Source organism: Epinephelus moara, chromosome 2, assembly GCF_006386435.1.
Source record: "Epinephelus moara isolate mb chromosome 2, YSFRI_EMoa_1.0, whole genome shotgun sequence".
NCBI lineage: Eukaryota > Metazoa > Chordata > Actinopteri > Perciformes > Serranidae > Epinephelus > Epinephelus moara.
The window spans coordinates 22,538,237-22,563,848 of record NC_065507.1 but is presented as its reverse complement, the minus strand read 5'-3'; the positions used below and the strand labels follow the sequence as shown (position 1 = coordinate 22,563,848).

The following is a 25,612-nucleotide window of genomic DNA, read 5'->3' as shown; positions in this document are numbered from 1 at the left end:
TTTCTTTGTAAGGTAGGCCTATGTAAAGTATTGGCTGTCTGTGCTTTTCCGTCTGTCTTCTCAAACACAGACAAACATAAACATGTCAGTCATGCAAAACCAGTTTTTCTCTGGGGTTGTTTTTTTTTTTGTTTTTTTTTACCCAGATGGTGACGCCTTTTTTATGCACCGTTGATTTCCTGATAGTTCTCTGGAAGTTTTGTGGAAAGTAAAATGCAAATAAGCTAGTTAAATCATTTTAGACATCTTTGATGTAGGCTACAGGTAGTGGCAGGGGCAGGGTGCTTTGACTCTAAAGTCCTGTTTCTTGCAGCCTAATAGAAGCTTGCTGCCTGTTTCTGACCGCTCCTGATCATAGTGGTGAATGGATGATATATTAAAGAGATCAAAGACCCTGTTGGCACCGTGTCATTACTCCGACTCCAGCTCGCCGCGGCCCCCGGCGCTCTGCATACCTTTCCGGGCTGGGCAGAGCCGGGGAGGCGCTCCGAGTGGCCCTGGCTGGCTGCGGTGGGTGTGTGCTTCTTTTTTCTATATAAGCACCTTCTGCTCAATGCATTTTTGACTGCACATTCACTGACAGCATGGCGAACAAAAAGGAGGCACCCCTGGGCTCCATCGAGAACCCGATAAAGTTCAAGGACCAGGACTTCAAGACCCTGCTGGAAGAGTGTCTGAAGTCCGGAGAGCTGTTCGATGATCCGACCTTTCCACCTGAGCAGAAGTCCATCGGTATGCCGGAAGATCCGGATCCAAAAAAGGCGATCAAGTGGCAGCGACCCAAGGTAGACCACCAGGGCGTCCTCTGTGCATGTGTAAAGTTATCTTTGTATGTAGGACGCTTTTGGTCTTTACTCTGATCACGTACACAGCACTTTAAACTGTAATATAATCAATAATCCTGCCATGTCATAGCTTCCTCTGCAGCCAAAAACTAAAAATGCATAATGTTGCCACCATATAAAACAAGTTCTGCAGGTATACCACCCTTTAGCCTAGTTTAATCCAAAGGAATGTTGACTTCATGTACTTGTTTGGCCACTAGCGCATGTTTAAACCGATGCCTAAACATTAAAATACTTTTCCCAGTATGTTCTTAGCATTGCTTCTGTACAGTCAGAGACTCTATAACTGCTGCAGGGTTGTAGACAGATGTTTAGCTGATCGTGATTCAACCAGGTGTGGCTCAGGTCTGACCAACTTCTTATCTGGAACAGTTCCTCAAAAGAGGAGGAAAGGTTGAGTCAGAAGGTTGATTTCTGAGAGTAAAAAGGCACAGCACATATTATAGATTAAATGTGAGGTAATAAAAAGATTCAATACATTGACAAAATTTGTAAACTACATGATGAAGGTGGAAAAGTGTGGATTTAGGATAGAAACTATGAATTGTGGATACAATAGGGCTGCAGCTAATACTTATTTTTATTACTGATCCACCCTGATTTCTGTCTTGATGAATTGTTTGGTCAGTAAATGCCAGAAAATAGAATTCATAACATCTTTTTTCAATGTTCTCCAAATGTCTTGTTTTGCCAACTGTCCAAAACCCAAAGATATTCAGTTTAATGTCATAAATGAGTCAAGAAAAATAGCAAATATTCTTATGTCAGATACCCTAACTGGCGATATTTTGCATTTACGCTTTAAAAATCACCTTAACAATTGTTCAAAATGATTAAAATAGTGCTGATTAATTTTATGTGGATTTTCTAATCGATTAATTTGCATAATATCAGTATGTGGTGTCAGATCACCTTGTGCTCACATTGTCCTCCCCTTGCTCCATCTCTGAAGGACATCCATGACAACGCTGTTTTTGTGGAGGGCACGACAGGGACCACTGACATCTGCCAGGGCCAACTGGGTGAGTACACAAGGAAATATTTATCTTCTATGCACATCTCCAGTTTCTCAGCCCTCTGAGATACGTCATGATGAATGGTCCAAAACTGGCATTGCACAACATCCTGGAAAAGTTACATCCACATCACTAAAAGCTGAAACATTCCTTCACGTAGTCCAGTTTGTTCCTATTTATTTGACCACATTACAATGCAGTGACTTCAGAGCTCCATGTCTGCACCACACAGCCCCAGGGACCGAACTTCAAACACACAGCGAGGGGGAAAGAGGAGTGACACACTGTGTTCCCTAAATCTGCAGGGGGTCCAGACCCCATCGCAGTCTTGCCTTTAATGGCCCACAGAGTCTGCTCAGATATGTGTTGTTCAGTGTGTTTCTTATTTGTAGTGAACTACAAGATTGTTTTGTACAAAACAGCAACTCTCCCTCCACCTCTGGGATTTCTGAAATGATGGTTTATGTCACCAGTTGCGTGCAGATATCTTCAGTGTTGCACATGAATAACATGTCGAAGTTTAATGTCCTCACTCAGGCTGTGTGGTTCGCGCAACATCTCCGCTTATTGTGTGTGTGTGTGTGTGTGTGTGTGTGTGTGTGTGTGTGTGTGTGTGTGTGTGAGGGAGAGCTGAACCTGACTGAAAAGCATGAATCATGCCTCACTGGAGATCAGTGCCTCCTGGGCTCTTAAATAAAGTTATATCTGAAAGTTATTTGTCAAGAATTCTCTGCGATGTGTCCATATTGTGTCTCTTTTGGTTTATCAGGTAACTGCTGGCTACTCGCGTCCCTGTCCTGTCTCACCATGCACCCCAAACTCTTTGTGAAGGTGGTGCCGCCCAACCAAAGCCTGTCCAAGCCTTACGCAGGGATCTTTCATTTTAGGGTGAGTAGATGTATGACACAGAGCCAGCTGACTTCCTGACTTCTTTGCTCATGAGAGAATCTGCTTGACCCCCCAGTCAAGCCAACTGAGACTCACATCTTGTTTGCTGCTGACCAAGCCTCCCAAAAAATCACACACAAAAACACAAAATCCTCCTCATATGCTTATGATTTAGTGCACCATATGTCACCTATAGCTCCATCTTATCTCTCACCCCATCTTTGCCAGGACATGTTGCTCAGTATTCTTTAGGAAACCTTATACTTTAATAAGCTGTAATTACACTGAGATTTGAACCATTTATCGCAACTACAATATGCATTATAGTTTGTAGCTGTGGCTCTTCTTGCTCAATGCTCCAGAAAATATCTACTCTTGTGGTAAAATTTTACTTTGTTTGATAAATATACACAATGCAAGGGCAACATCAACTGACATGATAAGGGCCTTAAAGGAGCACTGCACTGATTTAGCTTTGCACTTCTATCACATTGCTGGACCCAGTTTTATAAAAAAACAAAACAAAATTAATGCAGCAGAACCAGAGACACATTCCCTTGTAAAAACCTGATGCCTACAGTACCCACAATGCAACGTAACCACCAACAACTTGATTCTCTCAAATGTTTGGAGTCACCCATTAAGGTGTATTCCTGCTTTATGACCTTATAGGTCTGAGGAGGGGTGCCCTGCGTATTTTCACGACATTTATTATTTCAAATGATCATCTTCAGTCTGATATTGCCTCCCCTCTAATTGATTTCCATGGAGGAAGTAGATTTGATTTTCCCTAACCACAGACCCACGTGTTCGCTTGAATCGAACGCCATTTTAAGTCCACACTGACCACAGCCATGCCAACATACCTGTATTGCTGGGTTTTTAAGAGAGGAGCAGAGCAATGTAAAAACAAACTATGATGTTTGGCGATACTGAGAAGACATTTTGATTTAGAAAATCAATAGAAGCATTTATTTTGTCTATAGTGGTTGCCATTACTCCTCACTGGTTCCAGCACTCTGCTTGACAACAGCTTAACAACATCATTAGTCCCGCCCATGGCGCTAGTTGACTAATTGAGTCCCCCCGCAGCTCTTATTGGTTGTTTTTTATTTTAACAGAGAAAGCGCTGCTTCATGTCACCAGACAAATCAGTTAACTCAAACACGGTGAAGTTGGCGGATTCAAGGGTCTGGACTAGGGCTGCAACTAACAGTTGATTAATCTGTCGGTTATTTACCGATAAACCGATTTGTTGTTTGGTCTACAAAATGTCAAAAAGCCCAAGATGATGTCCTCAAATTTCTTGTTTTGTCCACAACCCAAAGATATTCAGTTTACTGTCATAGCAAATAACAGAACCAGAAAATATTCACATGTAAGAAGCCATATTCAGGGGATTTTGTCTCTTTTTTTCTTGATTACTCAAACCAATTAATCAATTATCAAATTAGTTGGTGGTTAATTTAACACCTGACAACTAATCATTTAATCAATTAATTGTTGCAGTTCCAGTCTCCAGACCCAGGCAAGAAAGGTTGTTGTCATATGTGATTTAACATTATATTGAACATGCAACTATAAAACAACTTTCTGAGGCTCAACAACTTAACCTGAGGCTCAGTTAGTGCTAATCAGTGTTAAATACTGCACTTAAGCTTGTTATAGACATAAAAGATTGAGTGTGATTTATGTACCTAACTCACACTTGCTCCTTTTATGTAACTTCATGTAAGAAAGAACTGTCTCTGTCGCTGAACTAATTCATACTTTATCTGATCTGGCTTTATTTTTTTATACTGTTTTCAATGAGGTGCATTCTGCTTTACCTGTTGTGCTGTTACCGCTCTGGCATTTAATTAATGGAAACAGGTATCAACTCATCCTGCAGTCGTCACAGCATGGTGGTCTCACGCATATGAGGAGAAGAACATAAAACCTAATCTTTATCACCTTATTAGAAGCTATATCTCTAATCTAGAGAGTTTATCATTTACAGGCTCTGACCTGCAGAGATCAACAAAACATCACCTTAGTATCAATCTTGGCAAAGCAAACACATAGATATAGATCGGTTTTATGGCCTCTGCTCAGCGATTAGTTTCCTCTGGAGTGTTGGACCTTTGGAGACTGTCAAGGAGAATGTGACATGACTAAACAAGCAGGACGGAAGGACTGGAAATTCATTTTTGCACTGTCAGGGTGATTGGAGAGCAGTCCAGACATGCACGCAGTGACTCCCCCTGGGACACACACACACACACACACACAAAGCTATGAAAGGCCAGTGCAGGCCTGCTCTCGGCTGCTGTTGTGTACACACAGTTAGCAGTACAGTACACGATCCTAGTCATGACCAGTAAACGCCTCAGGAGGTAGTTTAACAATCTGAGTCAGACAAGAGAACAAGGGTTTTATTATTTATTTTTTAATTATACATTATTATCTGTTTATTTTTAATGCTGATCACCTCAACCAAAGTCCACGTCCACTAAATAGACACAGTAAACAGAAACACAATTCAATGAACACGTTGCTAACTTCAGCCACAATAAGCTTCTGGTCATGCCACACCGAGTATGGATGTAGCAACAAACACCCCTAAATGTATTAAAGTGAGTGAGTTTATTGTGTTTGAATTCAAATTTCAGTTCATATGAGGAATAATGTGCTGTTTCTTCCCTTTAAAGTGACATAATGTTGTTTTATAAACACTTTGGGTTGGTGGAATCGCTCCGACCACCAGCCCAAAGCGTCAGTATTTAAGGACCTGGGAATAAGACTCAACAATCAACTATCGTTCTTGAGAGTTACGTACAAAACTTCTAAAGAAGCTGCACTCACAGAACTGTTTTGGTTCACTCGTATCACTCTCATTTTCGTTTTTGGCCACAGCAGGCAGCAGGTTTTCATTTACAAGCGCTTCCTGCTCAGCACCACACAGCAGACAGACAGCATATTGAAATGAATATTGGAAACAAACACTGTGAAAAAACATCATTTGCTGCAGGTAGAAGGAGATTAAAGGAGCAGTATGTAAGATTTAGTGACATCTAGCAGTCAGGATGACAGATTGTAACCAGCTGAAACTTCTCACATGTGCCAATTGTGAACCCCCAGTTTGGATTCTTTCAGTGTTCATTGTTCAGGAGTTGTTTTTTTTTACTGGGAACCAAATTTTCCACAGCAGTCTCTTACTCTTCAAAACTGTGATTTAAACCAGTAAAAACACTGAATAAAGCGGTTTCAAGTTACAAAAGTTTCTCTGATGCTGTTTGGCTCCTCACAGACAGGCTGCTACCCCAGCACCTGCTAATGTGTGCTCTCCTTTTTTCTCTGATAACTAAAGATCCGGATGTTCAGGAGGCTTTTACCTGGAGCCAAATTGTCTGTAGAGGTCGCTTAATCTCCAAAGCAAACAGACCCAGTGATTTAAACCGCAAAAAATACAAAATGAAGAAGCTTCACGTTACAAAATTAGTGTCTGTGCGAGGATGCTCATTGCAGAGGGGCTGCTCACTATGGTGAAAACACAAATGGCCCTATTTATCGCCAGTGTTTGGTTTGTCCATTCTGGGCTACTGTAGAAACATGGTGGACTCGATAGACAAGGACCCGCTCCCTATGTAAATATACTCCATTACTGCCAATATTTCCCCCTAAATCCTAAACATTGGACCTTTAAGTGCAGGCGGTTTGTCCCTTCACACTCTACCTCCCTCCTCATTAACTTTCCCCCGGTTTCATTACATCCATTTCTGCTGTATTCTTCTCACCATCTCTCTCTCTCTGTGTCCCTGTGCAGTTCTGGCAGTATGGTGAGTGGGTGGAGGTGGTTGTGGATGACAGGCTGCCAGTACGTGAAGGCCGTCTGCTCTTCAGCTACTCTCACACCCGCCACGAGTATTGGAGCGCCCTGGTGGAGAAGGCCTATGCCAAGTCAGTTGCCACTACCAAGCATATGTTTCTGGGTTGATTTCACCCACTCTTTTTCAGTGTGTGTGTATGTGTGTCGCCAAAGTGATTCGGCAAAAACACTGTTTCTCACCTCATCGTATGTAGGTTAATAGGGAGCTACGGAAGCCTCAAGGGGGGCAACATTTCAGAGGGGATGGAGGATTTCACAGGAGGCATCGCATACTCTCTGCAGGTCTCATCTCGTACCCCTCGAGTCCTCTGGAGGTCTCTGACAGCCGCCCTGTCTCGGGGCAGCCTGCTCAGCTGCTTCATAGAGGTATGTACACACCTCCAGGGGTTCACACCACACAGCTGGGTGCTACTTCAGATCCACTTGAGTTCCTCTCTTTGTCTTCACAGGCCACCAACTACCTTGAGGTTGGTAAAGTGACAGATAACGGACTTATTAAGGGCCACGCTTATGCCATCACCGACACCGACAAGGCCAGTATGACACAGAGTGATGACAGTGCAGCATTGAGCTGCTGTCATTGTTTATTGTTGCATCAATATGTTGTGTTGTATTTGCTTCTCTTTTTTCTTTAGATGCTCTGTATTATGTTCATGTTCTCTGTTTCTGCAATGATCATTTTCTCCACAAAGACCTTTCATGTCATCTCACCTCATGTTATCTTAACCTTCAGTGTTATATAATCTCACTGAAATGTAATCTAATCGCAATTAATTTCATCTCCTCTCATATCAATCTAATCTACTCTGATTTAATTTAATCTTGTCTAAATGTAACCTAATTTTATGTCCTCTATTCTAATCTTAAAAATCTAATCTAATCTGATCTGATCTAATCTAACCTACCTCATCTCATCTCGTCTTGTCTCATCACGTCTTTTCTTGTCTAGTCTTCTCTCATCTCATCTCATCTAAACAGTCTAATCGAATCTAATCTGAGCTACTCTAACCTTCCTCATCTCATCTCGTCTCATCTCATCTCATCTCAACAGTCTGATCCGATCTAATCTAATCTAATCTAATCTAATCTAATCTAATCTATCTAATCTCTTGTTGTCTTGTCTCATCTCGTCTCATCTCATTTTAACAGTCTAATCTAATCTAACTGCATTCCAAACCATCACATCATCATAATATCATCTCACTTCATCTCAAATCTAATCTAATCTATTCTAAAATAATCTAATCTAAACGATCTAATCTCTTGTTTTCTTGTCTCATCTCATCTAAACAGTCTAATCTAATCTAATTACATCCCAAACCATCACATCATCATAATATCATCTCACTTGTAATCTAATGTAACGTAATGTAATGTAATGTAATCTAATAGCATCCTGTTCCATTATGTCGTCATATTATCATCTCATTTTATCTCATCTCACTTCTTCTCAATCTAATCTAATATAATCTAATATTATCTAACTACAATTGATTTCAATCTCACGTTATCTTGTCTCATCTTAATGAAATCAAATAGCGCACGATAATTTAATCTCATATCATTCTATCTCACCATAATATAATATGATTTGCAAAAAAATCACCTTTAGTAGCTGTTCTGGAGCTTTTGATCGTATCACATGATCCTCTGAAGATGAATTCGGCCCATTGTTGTTGTTCTTTTTTTAAAAACTTTAAAGCCTTCTCATCCATTCTGTCTTAAAAGTTGTGATTGAAAACACAATTCTGACCTTAAAAACAGCAGAAAACCATGTGATATGACTGAAGGCTCCAGAACAACTACTGGAACAACTATGACTTAGTCGTGAGATTGTTTGGCCAACTGCTGTGTCATATCATCTCATCTCTTAGTACAAATAAAAGCATTGGGATAAAACTGACAAAACCGTCTTCCTTTCATGAATCAGACTTTACTCATGTATGAACTTCTTCTCTCCTCACGTTTCAGGTGACGAAGGCGTCGGATGAGGTTTTGCTGCTGAGGCTGAGGAACCCCTGGGGTTTTATTGAGTACCGCGGGCCGTGGAGTGACAAGTGAGGAAGCCTCCTGTTTGTGCATGTTGTGTAGGAGAGAGAGAGCTCACTCATTCAGTTTGTATGTGTGTGACTGCAGGGGGAAAGAGTGGGACGGCGTGGTCAAAGCAGAGAAGGAAAGGATTGATCTTAAAAAGAAAGAAGACGGAGAGTTCTGGTACGTGACAGATACTAAAACACACAAACTTACACTATGGAACACGTATTCAGATCCTTTATGTAAAGGGACAGTAAAATACATATTTTTCCTCTTACCTGTGGAGATAGAAATTTCAATCTCGTCTATTAGTAGATGCACACTTCCTTCTACAAGATGATAGTGTTGGTGGGTGTAGTTCAGGAGTAAGGAAATAGTTTTGACATAAATTTTGAGTAACCAGGTCATCCATCCATCCATTTTCAACCCTTATCCAAAGCTGGGTCATGGAGGCAGCAGGGTGAGCAAAGTATTCCAGATGTCCCTCTCCCCAGCAATGCCTTACAGCTCCTCCTTGGGGACCTGAGGCGTTCCCAGGCCAGACAAGATATGTAATCCCTCCAGCATGTTCTGGGTCTGCCCCGGGGCCTCCTACCAGCGGGACGTGCCCGGAGCACCTCTAACGAGAGTTGCCCAGGATGCATCCTGATCAGATGCCTGAACCACATCAACTGGCTCATTTCAAAACGAATGAGCAGCCACTCTACTCCGAGCTCCCTCCGTATGTCTGTGCTCCTCACCCTATCTCTCAGGCTGAGCCCAGCCACTCTTTTAAGGTAATTCATTTCGGCCACTTGTATCCATGATCTCATTCTTTTGGTTATTACCCATAGCTCATGACCATAGGTGAGGGTTGGGACATAGATGGACCAGTAAATCGAAAGCTTCGCCTTTCGGCTCAGCTCTCTCTTCACCATGATGGTCCAGCGCAGTGCCCGCATCACTGCAGATGCCGCGCCAAACCGCCAATCCATCTAAAAAAAAAAGACCCCATGTTACTTGAACTCCTTTGCTTGAGGCAATAAGTCACTCCCAACCATGAGAACCATGGCCTCATACTCGGCTGTAAAGCGCCCCATTGCATGCTGGAGGTCACAGTGTGATGAAGCCAATAGAACCACATCGTCTGCAAAAAATAGAGATGCAATACTGAGGTACCCAAACTGGACCCTCCCTCCATCCGGCTGCGCTTTGAGATCCTGTCTATGAAAATCACAAACAGAATCGGACACGAGGGACAACCCTGGCGGAGGCCAACACCCACTGCACACGTATTTGACTTTTTTTTTTAACCAGGTCATGATTTCTTGAAAGAGAAGATGCCGTTGAGTTGAATGTAATTTTTGGCACTTTGAGCACCACAAGCTGAGCAATGTTTAGTTCCATTATATTGGAGAGAAGGCAAACACCTCTGCTGCTGATATTTCAACACTCAGCAACTCACACCAGAACAATCTGGATTGATAAAGAGCACTACAGGTGAGAGGAAAATATGTATTTTTTATTTGAGAGTGAACTGTCTCTTAAATATCACACTGTGAAAATACTCTGCTTGTAAAAGTCCTGCATTCAAAACGTAACTGAATTAACAGTATGTCAGCAAAATATCCTTAAAGTATGAAAGGTATACATATTTCTTGTGCAGTAAAATGTTTCATTTTACTATTAATTATAATGTTTGTTGGATTAATGTTACTGCTGCATGAATGTGTATGTTGCATCTTACTGCTGTAGATGTTTAAGGTTGCGCTACAGCAATGCATCATCGTATGTTTGTAGTGTGGCTGTCCTGTGAGAACCACTTCAAATTTCAGATTGAATACCCGAAGCTGTCAGACAAATGTTGTGGATTAAAAAGTACAATAATTGCCTCTGATATGTGGTGGAGTAGAAGTATACTTTATACTTCTATTCCACTTCTCAAAGGACCTTGACTTTGTACTTCAGCACAGTACTTTAGTAAGTACTGCCTCTCCAAACAAAAAGATGTTTGATACAAATGATCCTCTGCATTAGGATCAGTGCTGAGGACTTCAGCAGCCTGTTTGACATCGTGGAGCTCTGCAGTGTAAATCCTGACACTCTTGTGGAGGGAAACGCACCTGACTCTACTTCCTCTCCTGCCTCTGCCTGGACCATCAGTGAACATGAAGGATTCTGGGTATCGGGGAGCTCTGCTGGTGGCTGCCGCAAATACAACCGTATGTTTAAGACTTGCACTATATGCATTCAGGCTCTATCTGGATCATTTATTTATTCATCATACTGCTTTTCCCTCAGGATCGTTCTGGAAGAATCCTCAGTTCCAGCTGATTCTCACAGAGCAGGACCAGGCAGAAGCTGAAGATGAGGATGATGATGAGGATGATGAAGATGACGAGGATGATGAGGTGATGACCCCGGAGGAGAAGAAGAGAGCAGAGAAACAGAAGCAGAAAGCCAAACAGTGCACCGTGCTGGTGGAGCTGCAGCAGAAAAACCGCAGGAAGAAGGATAAAGTCCACTTCCTCTACATGGCTTTCCACATCTACAAGGTCACATTTACTTAATCTATGTATTGATTTTTTGAATATTTTGAGGCTCTGCACCTTTATTCTGTTTTTGAATTGACTCAAACTTGTCTTTGTGTTTCTTCATCTTTGCAGGTTCCTCCTGAGGTCAGTGTCTCATGGACAATATAATAGTCTTCTACAGGCTTAAACTAATATCAGAGCCATCTTACATTCTTAATAATAGTTTTATTAAGTAGAAACTTGCTGTATCTTTCTTCGTACAGCTCCAGGGTGTGTGTCTGAGCCGCAGCTTCTTCATGAGAAATCGCCCTGTGGGTCGCTCTGGGAAATATCAGGCTCAGAGGTAAAAGACCATCATGAGAAATAATGACTCCATATTTAATAATCAGCTCAGCAGCAGGGACCAAACAATCAACAAGATGCGTTTAACAGTTTTATTAAAGAAAAACATCACTGATGTGCGAGGCTTGGGCTGCTTGGAGCTCATCTGGTTTGCCGAATGAGTTGTGGGGAAGCTTCGACAGGAAATCTGCCGAAGCACCTGGGCATGACGAACCCCTCGGGACCCCACATAGAGAGGAAGAGAGAAGGAGAGAAGAAGAGAAGAAGAGGGTGGGAGGGTGGGGTGAAGAGTATGAGGGTAGCACAGGGGGAGTTGGTTAGATGGGTATTTATGCAGGAAGTGGCATAGTTGAGGTGTAGTCCTGCTGCCAAAATTCTGATAGACAGCTTCGGGTTAATAAAAGCTGAGAATCTGGTGCTCACTTGGTGCCTCTAGGACCTGTAGACCTGGGTAAAACTTCCTGTATACTATGCTAACTGTGCACTGACTTGAGTGTAAACCCTTAAAACTTGTACCTTAACCAGCTTCCGCACAAAACCAAGTCATACTTTTCTAACTAAATGCCAAGCTTGAAGAAGACAACAAATGATTGGTGATGCTTTTAGTCCCATAACCCTCAAACTTTGGAAATATCCTAGCATAACTCAAATGATCTGACGTCACTGTATTTAATTTGGCTTACTTGCCTGAAAAAGTTATTTTTGTTGTGTGGTTGTGGAATTCAAATTAAAAAATTCATTTGGCTGGAGGTGCCGAAAAAGTAGACATATATATAACTACAGAAATAATCCATTAAACATATGTAACAGTAACTATTGTTGCTCATGGCCCTGATGGTGGCAGCCATTACACACATGAATTGTCTCCATCCAGGGGTGTGTGGAGGAAGCTGCATCTGGACCCGGGTAACTACATCATCGTGACGTCCACCTACCGACCCAACCAGCCCGGAGAGTTCTTCGTCCGCGTCTTCTCCAAGACTGGAAACACCCTGGGGTAAGATGGAGGGCAGATTTAGCTTAAAGGGCTCAAAACATGGAGACACAGATCAAAAGATGACTGTTAAGCTGAATTTTTTTTGTCTCCTTGAGCAAGACAATAGTCTGGTTACAGGAAGAACAGCTCCATTTACAGCCACCTTGCGTAAATGTTCCCTGCACGTTATTGTTAAATCATAGACCCACAACACTTCCTGAGGGCTCCCTGAATCACCTCCTGCCTCACTCACTCTCAAAGGCACAGTCATCGTCACCCACACTCCCCTGTACCTACACTCAAACTTACAATATACTACTGTATCATTTAGAAATTTGCAATTAGTCTCAACAACAATAGAAGCGCTGCTAGAAGCACCTCTTATGGCCTCTGTTAGCAACAACAGTCATTTATACAGCTGAGAGCAGTGTAGTACGAGTACTCACGCTGATTATAATAATCACCTTTATTTTTTCAGTAGTGGAGATAATTATCATTTTTATAGCTGAGACTGGAGCGTCCTTTAGTCTGCCAGCAGAGTTAACATCTCAACAGGTTTTTTCTGATCTTATGGCAGACCATTTTAATTAGTCCTTTACTGGTACTGTACAGAAGTGTAAGTACATTTACTTATGTGCTGTGCTTAAGTACAGTTTTGAGTTACTTTACTCAAGTATTTCCAAATTATGAGACTTTATATTTCTACACTCAAAGGGAAATGTTGTACTTTTTACAGCAATACATGTATTTAACTCATTATTATTTAGATACAAAATATGTCATCAACTGTTATGTGGCTGGTTAGACCTGCTCAGGTTGGAGTTTACATGAGGTCATCTGCACGAATAATAAAGTTGGAACTTGTTTCTCAACAAAATAAACAGGAGAGCACCCACAGTCCTGAAAAAATCTGATCTTGAGCGCATAAGATCTTTAGGACCTTTGGGAAATTCATAATTTAACATTCTAATGATGCTATTATACATAATAAGTAACTTTACTTTTAATAGTTTAAGCACATTTTGCTGGTGATACTTGTGTAATTTTACTCTGGAGAATTTTGACTGTAGGACTTTTAATAGTAACCACTATTATAGCGAGTATTTGCACATTGTGATATTGCTTATTTTACGTAAGTAGTTCACCCCAAAATCAAGAATACATGTTTTCCCATCCTTCCACCTCTATTGCAGAGTGTTGGGAGGTATTGGCCGTAGAGATGTCTGCCTTCTTTTAAATATAATGGAACTAGATGACACTCCATTTGTGTGCTTAAAGTGTAAAAAAACAACCCACATTTGTTAATCTCACCAGAAATGCCTCTTTCCGGAAATCATGACCCTGTTACTCAAAATGATCCACAGCCACTCATGTGAGCAGTTTCATGTAGGAACTATTTTCTGTCTACTGAACTACACCCACCAACCGTTATACCATGCAGAAGGAAGCGTGCATCTACTGCTAGCTCACCCAGCACCACTGAACTAGCTCACATATGAGCTCAGCCAAAGAGTATGACGTTAATATTTACATTTAGCGCTATAACGAACATGAGCCTCCCATCTAAAGGTAGATGCTCACTTTCACTTTATGCTCACTGCAGTGATACAGCTGGTGGGCATGGATGGATTACCATAACGGGCCTGCCGGGCACAGGCACGGGCCCAAATTCATGCTCAAATTCAGTCATACCAACCAAAAGAGACACAAAATGACCACACAGAATTGCCAGGGAACTACCAAGAGACACCAATTTAACACAGAGGGGGGCAAAAGAACCGCAAAGTGTCACAAAACGATTACAAAGAGACACAAAACTATGACAATAAGAAAAAAATTATCACAAAAAACACAAAACAACCAGAGAGTCAAAATGACTGCAAAGTGACACAAAGCAACAACACGGAGATACAAAATCCCTCAAAGAGACTCTAAACAGCCAAAAAAAGAGAGAGAGAAAAATAATCAATATAATCCGCCCATGATGATAGGTGTAGTTCAATAGAAAGAAAAGAAAATAGTTCCTGCTTGAAACTGCTCACAACAAGGTCTGTGGATTATCTTGAGTAGCTACGTCATGATTTCTGAAGAGACATTGCTGTTGAGTTTTTCAAATGTATTTTCTAGTTCCATTATATTGGAGAGAAGGCAGACATCTTTGTGGCCGCTATCTCCACTTGGCAAGTAGCACTACAGATACAAGGAATAATATTTATTTTTGTTTTTTGGGTGAACTGTCCCTTTATGTAAGGGTATAAAAGTGTAATTTAAGAGACGATCTGGTGTGGTCTTTGTGTTCCAGGACTCAGGACTTCACCTGCTCCTTTGGCTTCCTGCCAGTGAGTTTAGTAGTGTCTTCCACATACACCAGCAAATGTCAGCTCACTAAAGAATAAAGCATGTTTATGTTTGTTTGGTGTGTTTGTGCCTCTGAACAGGTTATGGCAACTCCTGTCTCCCCGGATGATCAAGTGAGAATCCGGAGGACCTTTGATGAGGAGGCTGGCTTGGTAAGAAGACTTTCTGATTGTACTATGACTTTATGTAAGGAGAGTTAAAATTTGGGGCCTTTGGTTATCTGATTTATTCTGTCTCCTCTGGTAGGATGACAGGCTGAACGCCAAGGAGCTCATGCAGCTGTTGAACAGAGGTTTGAATCTCCAGTTTATCATGTTTTTAATGCTTTAGCTGCGTCTGAAAATGACACAAAGCTCCACCACCAGTGATATTTGACTATATGATACCCCGTAACAGCCACTAGATGGGAGCAAAGTAGTGACACGTTACCTCAGAAGTTGTAGTGGAGCCATAGGAGGTCACCAGTCTAGACGGAGGCTCACAGCTGCAGTCAGATAGAGTACATTGAGCTTGGTTCAGTAATGAAAGTGACTGCACTTGTCCTCATCTTCACCTTTCCTCGCCTTAATCTAATTTAAACCTTTGTTATCTTTCTCTGCATCAATCTGCGCCTTTTTCCTGTAATCACAGTTCTTGACAAAGATTACCATCTGCCACTGGAGACATGCAGACAGCTCATCTTTGCAGAGGATGTATCCTTTTGTCCTCAGTATATTCTTTAATATAGCTCACACTGCAGTCTCCGTGTTGTTCAGTACAATCCTTGTTTGTCTTTGACCTAACTGTGGATACGTCTGGTTTGATCAGTCCTACAGAAATGACGTTAGGCTCTGCTAGTGTCACACCTAAGCCGGGCAGATGTGTGCTGACGAGGGGGTTCGAACCCCCGGAACTCTGGTTGAGTCATAGTGCTGCCCTGCCAATAACATACACTCTGCTTCCTCATAACGTTATGGCTCTGTCTTCTGTCCTGTTGAGATGTCCTTAACTCTGCTGGCAGACTAAAGGGCGCTCCAGTCTCAGCCGTAAACAAACAGAAACCCTGCTGTCCAGTCTGCGCCATCTGCAGGTACAATCCAGTGTGTGTGTGTGTGTGTGTGTGTGTGTGTGTGTGTGTGTGTGTGAGAGACCATTATATATTCTAATGCTGCTTTCTTCCCAGTCCGTCTTTTTCCAGTTCGATGAGGACTCTTCTGGGACCATGAGCCCCTTTGAACTCAGTACAGCGCTACAAGCTGTTGGTATGTACACAAACACAAACACACACACAAACACACACACATGCATACACACCACTATGTGCACACAGATGGTTGCTGTTGTTTGGTCTTCACACCTCTGTCCACTCCTCTGTTTCACAGGGATGCAGTGTGATAATAAGGTGGTTGAGCTGCTGTCTGAGCGCTTTGCATCTGGAGACCGTCACGTGCCCTTCCACAGCTTCGTGTCATGTGTCACCAGGATGCAAAAGCTTTTCGGTAACACACACATTCACACACATACTGTACACACATGTCCATCATTGCCTCTATGCCACACACATTACCAAACACACGAGAAAAGGCTCCAGCACACCCGTGACCCCAAACAGAATAAGTAGTTACTACAAATGAAAGAATGAATGAATACATAACATCTTACCGGAGGAGTGAAAGGCAACACACACACACAAACACCTGCTTGTCTCCTTTGTGGTGCAGGTAATCTACTCCTGCGAAGATCAAATCTTAAAGAAAAAAGTGAATTCCCACACACACTTATCACCTCTGCACTGATGCACCAAAAAAGTGTTAATGTTTTGGTCACATGGACCCCTCACAAGACATATTTTATACATTCATCTGTTTTTTCAGGAGTCTATGTGACCGAAACATCAACGCTCTCTGGTTTATTAGTGCGGAGTTGAGAAGCATGTTTGGGAATTCACTGTTTCTTTGACATTTTACTGGAGGACAAATTCTTTTTTGATACTTAAAGTTTATTTTGCTGATAAAACTAATGTAGTTTTACATAAATAGGATTTTGATTGCAGGACATTTACTTGTAACAGAGTACTTTTACAGTGTCGTATTAGTACTTGTACTTAAGTAATGGACCTGAGTACTTCTTCCATCAATGTGTGCAGGATACTGTTACTAAAATTACTCTAACAACAAAATAGACTACTATTATATACATCATGATTTGATTATGGTGTGCAAACCAACATGTTACACATGAGGCCTGGTGACATACAATTTGCTTTTAGATGATCTACATGAGCACAAGTTTTATGGACTTTTGCTTAATAAAGTCATTCTCTTTTTAAAAAAATTCAATTTCAATTCAATTTTATTTATAAAGTCCAATATTACAAATCACAATTTGTCTCAGAGGGCTTTACAGCATACAACACCCCTCTGTCCTTGGACCCTCACAGCAGATAAGGGAAAACACCTTAACTGGGGAAAACAAAATGGTAGAAACCTCAGGAAGAGCAACTGAGGAGGGATTCCTCTTCCAAGACGGACAGACATGCAATAGATGTTGTGTGTACAGAACAGATCAACATAAAATGAACACTAAACTCGATGCATACTGAATGTCGAGTCTTTGCAGAGACACTGTATGCAGTCATTTCCTCCTCTCTTCTCCTCAGCTCTGTATGAATCAGAGACCAGTCAAGAGGTGAAAGACAGAGGCATCAACTCTGTGAGTATCTGGCCACATACGCTCCATTATGTGTTCACACTGAGCTGAACCCGAACAGGTTTTCTGACGTTCTCCTCTGTGTCCACCTGCTGTCCCCCCGCAGTGGCTGCTTCAGTTCCTGACAGTGTGAAGACAACACTTTATGAGGAGGGTCTCCAGCTGAGCCACAACGTAGACAACACACATAAACTGTACATAACCATGTATGCCTTGTTCCAAAGCAACAGTGGTGGTTCGGTTCATGCTTTGCTACGCCGTTGTTTTTATTCTTGCTTCATCTCCATTCTTATACACCTGGCTTTATCCTTTATATAGGTTCAAGGTTCAGCTTTATTGTCACTATACAATACAGGATTGCACAATGACATACAGCTGTAACCCCACCTACACTACACACACAGAACAAAATATAAATTCGAAAAGAATAAAACAATAAAACAGAGCAAAGTATATAAAAGTAACATTAAAGGAAATAAAAAGAAAACAATATATATACATATACACACACATATATGTGCCTATAATACGCAGAGTATATGCCGACAGTATCATTTAATTGTTATGCAATACTGTTATATTACTCCACATTGTAATAAAATTGATTTCATAATTACAGATGTGAGTTTAAAAGTGTCCTTATTGCTTTTTTCCTTAATGAGAACATTGTTTCCAAACCTAAATATAGTCCACATTATTTGGCCACTTTGCTCAAAGTAATTATCATATTATCAAGTTGCTCTTTAGAAATTAAGTAGGGAAGAAAAGAAAATGTTTTTCATAAGATTAAACGTGAATGAAATGGCACACATGACTGCAATTACACAACCGAAGAAAGAAAAAATATCACTGCAACCCCAACAGTTTACTCATCCATGCACACATGAGCACACCCTGGGTAATATCTGCACACACACTCACTCACACACACACAGTCAGTCAGAGTGAGCACTGCCTGCCCCACTGAGGGTGTGAGGTTTATGTCTCAGCAGCGCTACACGCACCATCTCTATTCTTATCGCACTGACGCCACGTAGAGCGTCAACACACAATCGCCCCCTCCTCCACTACGTTTCCTCACTCCCTCCATCCATCCCTCACTCTTTCTCCCCCCTCCTGTTCTCTCTAGTAACTGTCTGAGTCTCACAATCTGCATCCTCCTCCTCCCTGTTACACACACACACACACACACACAGGTGCTGACTTGGAAACACACACACACACACATAGACACACACACACACACTCATCAGCGAGCAAATGTCCTTTCTACACATGCTGCTATTAATAGCACCTTTGCTCACACACCACTTCCTGTTCATCGTTAGGTGAGTACACACAGGTTGTCCTCGGCAACCGTCCATCTACAATGTGATAGAGAGAAGAGGAAAGAAAGACGAGCGAGACAGGAAGGACCCATAGATTCATCTCAGTGTCTGGCCTCTCAATCAACTCTACCTGCTTTGTTAGTTTATTTTTATTCTTCCAAACCTCTTGTCTGTGTGTCAGCCCTGCAGGAGGTCAGCCAGTGTGACAACTGTGACCTCAACAAGGCTTATAAAACCAGGTATCTCCAGGCGTCACAGGACTGATGTGCAGATGTGCGCACTCTCACTCTCACACTGTCACCTTTTTTGTTTCAGAACAGCCAAGAAACAAGAGCGTCTACAGACACACTAGCGGCTCTGTGAGGCTCTATTTATAGTATTCATGGGCACAGCAGTGTTTTAACTAAATGCCAGAGGTAGGACCAAGTCACTGTAATTTTAAATGTATAAAAGTCATGAAGGCTTTTAAAATTTGTATTAATCTGTTAAAACAAGTGCAACTGAACTAAACAATTAAAAAGTAGCGCTTTCATAAAACAAAGCACTATTAACCAGTACGACAATTAGCTCATAGCACCGCATTAGCTCGCTATCTATGTTAATGTTAGCTTAAACTTCTTCTCCTCTTTGTGCAGCTTCAATTGTTGATCGCGACTCTGTCTGTAAATTTCGACCCACACATTTTACATACTGCAGTTTCTTTTTTGATGAAAATCGCATAGTTTTTTGAACGCAAACGAAAATCTCTTTGGTTTTCCAACTGGCGCTCAGTAACGTGACATTCATACTTCATGGTTCTCTTCTGCAGTTTGGGTGGACATTGTCGGATCGGTTCAAATAAAGTGGATTTAAGTGTCGACTTACTGGGCATGAAGAGCGTTTCATTCAGGAAATGAAGGGAAATAAAGTGATTTTATTTCTCGTTACTGCTCTTCCTTCTCTATTTTCTCCTGTTGCATATCAATGACCTGTGTAGGCCAGTATTTCCAAACAACATCGGACAGGTGAAATCGGAAAAGGGGTACATAGTTCCTTTCTGAGTTGTATTCACTGATAATGATAAATGTCATCAATGAGTCAAAATCAATAAATCTATTATTTAACAAATACTAAAATGTCAATGTTCAGCCAGTATAATTTTTTTGACCATGTTCACCATGTTAGTTTAGTGTGTCAGCGTGTTACATTTGTTAGCACTTAAACAAAGTACAGCTGAGGCTGATGGGAAGTGTTGGACAAATTTTGACCTGATGATGGCGCTTGATGAAAAGTCAGAATCGCCGAAGTTAGAACAGGTCACCCTTAGGGGGAACATGGATGTGTGTAAATTTCTCAGTAATCGATCCAAAAGCTGTTGAAATATGTCAACAAATGTCAACCTTATGGGGTCACAACAGAAGACGAGTCTATTTCCATCAATCCTCTCAGGAACATGAATGTTTTCTTAAAATTTAGAAGAAGAAGAAGAAGAAATAGATTTACTTTATTAATCCCCAAAGGGAAATTTAATTTGTTTTACTCTGTTGTCATATACACACAGGTTGGTAATAAACACACATGCACAAACAGGACCTATACATGCATTAAATGGAGAGATGTCAGAGCAAGGGGGCTGCCTTTGACAGGCGCCCGAGCAGTTGATGGCTCGGTGCCTTGCTTAAGGGCGCCTCAGCAGTGCCCAGGAGGTGAACTGGCACCTCTACAGCTACCACCCCATGCTCCATATTTGGTCCAGATGGGGACTCTGGTTCCAAACCTAAGTCTTTGGACTGAGCTACTGTCGCCCCTGCTGCCGATGGAAATCCATCCAATAGTTGTTGAAATATTTCAGTCTGAACCAAACCGACAGACTGAAGCTGTCATCCCTACACCACTTTGCTAACGTGGCAAAAAACGAATCAAAAAAATAACACTTCATCCTCTCTAACGTTGAAACTCACCATTAAAAAACTAACCTGAACCCTAAAACAAAGTCTTTAAAATGATCTTTTAAATACATGAGAATTGACAAAATGATCACCGTCTCCTTCAAAACTTTATTTACTGAATTTTTTTGCAGAAAATAGCAAAGAAAGGCAGAAAAACAAAATGTACATATTTGTGTCACCAATGATAAATAAAGGTACATAAAGTTACACAGCAACTATAAAAAATACAGTTCCTATAAAAAGTGCCCTGGAAGTTTTTATGTTATTGTTTTACAACACTGAATGAAAGGAAAATTAATGGGGTTTTTTAAACATGCTTATTATTCAACAGAAAAACTTTAATGTCAAATGAAAAGCAGATCTCTCCAAAGTGAGCTAAATTTATTAAAAACACAAAAATCCAGTATCCACCTCACTTAAATCATCACTGCTGCAGACAGTCTGCTTGTAGAAGTCACATAATCAGTTCAGTTAACTACAAATACAGAATATGGCATGGGAGTCTGGGATGTCCACAAAAGGTATTTGTGTCATCCCATCCTAAAACTATTTTAAACTATGAGTGTGCTATTTTCATTTTATTTTTTTCCAGTTTTAGAAAGACGAAAATGTCGCCCATCCAGATAAACATTTTTCAGACAATTAGTAAATTCTTTATCACATACTATGATGTAGCTCTAAGCACCTATGAGGACATTTTTAAGTGTTTATCAATGTACTTCTTTTATGAATATAACTGTGTTTTATTGTCATCTGTTTATACACCAACATTGAGAATAAACTTGTATCTGCTTAGAACTTCTTTACAATGTTGTATAATATGTCAATGAAATGCTAAATAGGGGCGTTAAAATGAACTGTTACCTAAAAGCTATTAAATCTTATATAATTTGGTATTGAGGGTGTGAGGGCATTAACTCTGATCCTATTGTCCCCATAAATGCTGTAATTTAACAACACACACCTCAACATAGGAGCAAAAGAAAGAGGAGCAGTCTGTGTCTGATCTGCTGGGATAGAACTGTAAACTGTGTCCCCTCCCTCATAGGCAGAGTGTTTATTTTCCCTTTTCTGTCTCTGTTGATTCTTTTCTCTCGACAGCAGCGGCGCTCATCCTTCCACCTGCTCATCTTCTCCTCCCCCCCCCCCCCCCCCCCCCCCCCNCCCCCCAGCTGTCCTGTGGGATGTGATGATGCTCTGACAGGCTTGGCGTCTGTTCTTGGAGGTGCTGGTATTTTTGTGCCACAGCGGCGGGGGCTGGTACAGGAATAGTGCCGGAGTTGTAGTGTGTAGTGTGGGAGTGGGATCTGGGGAGGGCCGGGATGGTTTGAGAACTGTGAGATTTTAAGCCATTGTATAGACACAGGAGGGAGACCAGGGAGGATTGCGTAAGTCGGCTCCCTGGCTGCAAATTTAGCCCAGGCTCGCTCACGCATAAATTTGATGAGCAGTACTATCTCAGTCGTCAGAGCCTGGGTATTTAAAGATGTCAGTGTGTGTTGGCATGGGATGTGGGGTGTATTTATTGCGTGTGTTTATTTACAAGTCGTGGCTGATAATTTGAGATGCAAAGAGCGGCGTTCAGCTCAGCACCTCTCCCCTTCACTCTGCTCTCTGCTCCTCACCCTGCTGCTGCTGCTATTTATTCTCTAAATTTGTTGTAGACGGTGGTGACCAGGTGTTACATAGTCTGTGCCACAGAAATATCACTGTGATGTAACATCTCACTGAAACTCCTTTTTATATCTCCTCCAACTTCACCATATAAAGAAACGTTATATGCTGTCAATTAGATAGCAACAAGATATCTGTGAGGTTGATATATAGACTTCAGCCATTCTGTTTTCCACTTCTGTCTTCTGTTTTATCTGTTTGCATGTGTGGATGTCTGATTGGAGTGTTTTATACAGTATGAACATCTCCACCTATGCCACAGCCTCCTGTGATTTAAAGAAATGCCACCAGAGTATAAAGTAGGGATGCACCTACTCAACATTTTATCTACTGGTAACAATACCTCAACAAAGGGTATCTGCAGACACCAGTGCTCCCTTTTCTCTAAATTCAAGTAGCCCATCCATCCATCCATCCATCCATCCATCCATTTTCAAGCAACACTTTCCAGCTCCTCCTGGGGGACCCTAAGGTGTTCCCAGGCCAGATGATATATATAATCCCTCCAGTGTGTTCTGGGTCTGCCCCGGGGCCTCCTACCAGTAGGACTTGCCCAAAACTCCTCTAACAGGGGGCGCCCAGGAGGCATCCTGATCAGATTCCCGAACCACCCCAACCAGCTTGTTTCAACGCTAAGGAACAGCAGCTCTACTCCGAGCTCCCTCCGGATGTCCAAGCTCCTCTATAGACTCACAAGTCAGTCTTTAGACGCTTTGCTTAACTAAAGACTGATGACTTTCTCCCTGATTTTGTGTTTAGATGGGCGGATACAATTTCAGAGTTTAAAAAAACTCCCTACGTTGCAGAACCAATAGTAAATCTGCAGGGTGGTCCTTCGGTGGCTCGCTGAACTCTTGTGCTCGTAAACATAGTCCAACTAGAAACACGTGTAGTGGTACAAAATGGCCCAGCCGCGCTAGCAGAAAACGCCGTCAAAGTTAGTGGATGTTTGTCGCGTTTGCAGCGACACATTCTCGCCAACTAAAACAAAGAAACATAATCTTTTACAAGGCCATGACTCATCCGTCCGGCTGGACTCACCCTTTAGACTAATCTGATGTTTGTAAAGTCTATAAACACAATAACTGAACAAAAATTACTATTTCTGTGTGCACGTTTTGCAATTAATAACATGGTTATCGTAGATTAGCTGGGCTAACCGTTAGCTGTTAAGTTAGCCTTTAGCGGTGTCTGTAATAACTCAGTAACTCAATTAACGATCTGGAAAAAAATGTTTTTCCAGCGGATATCTTAGTTACAACATGATTGAGCTAGCAAAGCAGTTTTGTGTTGCTATGTGTGGTATTTATTCAGTTTTGGGAAATCACGATGTCTAGAAAGCATCAGTGGCCGCAGCTGACAGGGACAGCTAACACTAGCAGCAAAGCTAACATCAGGACGTCATCTGTTAAAAGCCTCCCGTTGTCGGATACAACATGAAACTACTCCAGTTAGCTCAATCATGTTGTAACTAAGACATCCACTGGAAAAAAAAAATTTTTCACGGATGAGCACACATTTGATAAAACGGAGTTAAATCACTCGGCATCCATTTTCAAGCTCTCTGTGTGTTTGTTTCCTTGCGGACGAGAAAAGGGGGAGCGCACATTTCTGGGAGGGCGTGTCCTTTTCAAAAATGCAAGAGGCGTGGCTTTGTTGCCGGTGTGTTAAACACGCTTTAGAAAGGAGTGTCCCCAGACTATCAGAAGGCGGAGATCTCTAAATGTCTGGTGGCGAGACTAAGCTCCTCTAAGGCTGAGCCCATCCACCCTACGGAGGAAACTAATTTCAGCCACTTGTATCCACGATCTCATTCTTTCTGTTACTACCCAAAGCTCATGACCATAGGTGAGGGCTGGGACGTAGTTGGACCAGTAAAATAAAGCTTTGCCTTCTGGCTCAGCTCCCTCTTCACCACAACAGTCCAGTGCATTTGACCCTCAGTCATGAACAAGACCCATAGATACTTAAACTCCTTCGCTTGGGGTAGTAACTCCCTACCAACCCAAAGGGGGCAATCCAATGTTTTCTGGCAGAGGACCATTAACTACCTTAATATGTGAAATGTACAGGAATAACTTTTCCCTGAGGTAACATGAGGCCAGGGATGCGGAAAGACTGGATTTTAAGATGACATCATCAAAGAAACTGTTTTTAATGTGGATTGGTCACATCATGACTAACACTTGATAATCTTAACAAGGTCAGCATGTGCACCAGTAGCAAGGGGATGTTTCAGATTGGTGTATCTCTACTGAATGCTATGTCCTTGAGAGACTGTGGCCTGCAACACCACAACCTTGACCAGAACTCAATAATAGATTAACCATCGTAAAAATCTAACCCCAGAAACTTGATTAACTGAAGTAACATCCAATACCTGCAGCCAACCAATGGTGTTATGTTCACATCTTCGATTGATCACAAGAGAAAACTCCATCTGCACGTAACTCTTGCATGAATTCCCTGGATTGCTTGTCATTCCTGAAACCGAAAAATATCCTTTAGATGAGATGGGAGTATGAATTAAACCGTTTTAATGGGATTTGGAGAGTTCCTTGTCATTATTTATTTTCCTTATTTCTCATTCTGGACTAATATTTGTATGTTCACCTAATTTTGTCTGATTTGTCTCTTAGGGCCCTGACACAACAAGCTGACAATCAGCCATTGGTGAATGTCGGGCTGTCAGTGAGCGTCTGTCACCCTGGATTTTGCAGTGTTTCCCACACCATTAGTGCTATTCGGCCTTTGTCTACTTTTTTTTTGGCTAATTCAGCATGTTCAGTTGGTGTCGGAGATGGCAGAGCCCATCAATAAATGAAATCACTCTGATTGTACTCTGACTTGGGTTGGGAACCGGAGGGTCGCCTGTTCAATTCCCTGTCTGGACCAAATATGGAGCGTGGACTGGTGGCTGGAGAGGTGCCAGTTCACCTCCTGGGCACTGCCGAGGTGCCCTTGAGCAAGGCACCGAACCCCCCAACCGCTCGGAGCGCCTGACCAAGGCAGCCCCCTCACTCTGACATCTCTCCACTTTGTGCATGTATAGGTCCTGTTTGTGTACAGTGGTGTGAAAAAGTGTTTGCCCCCTTCCTGATTTCTTACTTTTTTGCATGTTTTCCACACTTAAATGTTTCAGATCATCAAACAA

The 25,612-nt window shown here is 41.8% G+C and overlaps 1 protein-coding gene across 1 annotated transcript; it reads left to right on the top strand.

Moving 5' to 3' along the window:
- Positions 1-319: 319 nt before the first annotated feature.
- capn12 (calpain 12) lies at positions 320-18,148 on the top strand. Its single transcript, XM_050033277.1, has 22 exons — positions 320-785; positions 1,798-1,867; positions 2,631-2,749; positions 6,555-6,688; positions 6,812-6,983; positions 7,067-7,150; positions 8,589-8,674; positions 8,754-8,831; positions 10,668-10,852; positions 10,932-11,185; positions 11,297-11,308; positions 11,428-11,507; positions 12,381-12,503; positions 14,785-14,821; positions 14,921-14,992; positions 15,087-15,132; positions 15,471-15,532; positions 15,841-15,909; positions 16,003-16,081; positions 16,202-16,318; positions 17,479-17,531; positions 17,635-18,148. Exons 1-22 carry the CDS (start codon positions 585-587, stop codon positions 17,659-17,661), a joined length of 2,160 nt encoding a protein of 719 aa, XP_049889234.1. The 5' UTR covers positions 320-584; the 3' UTR covers positions 17,662-18,148.
- Positions 18,149-25,612: the final 7,464 nt, after the last annotated feature.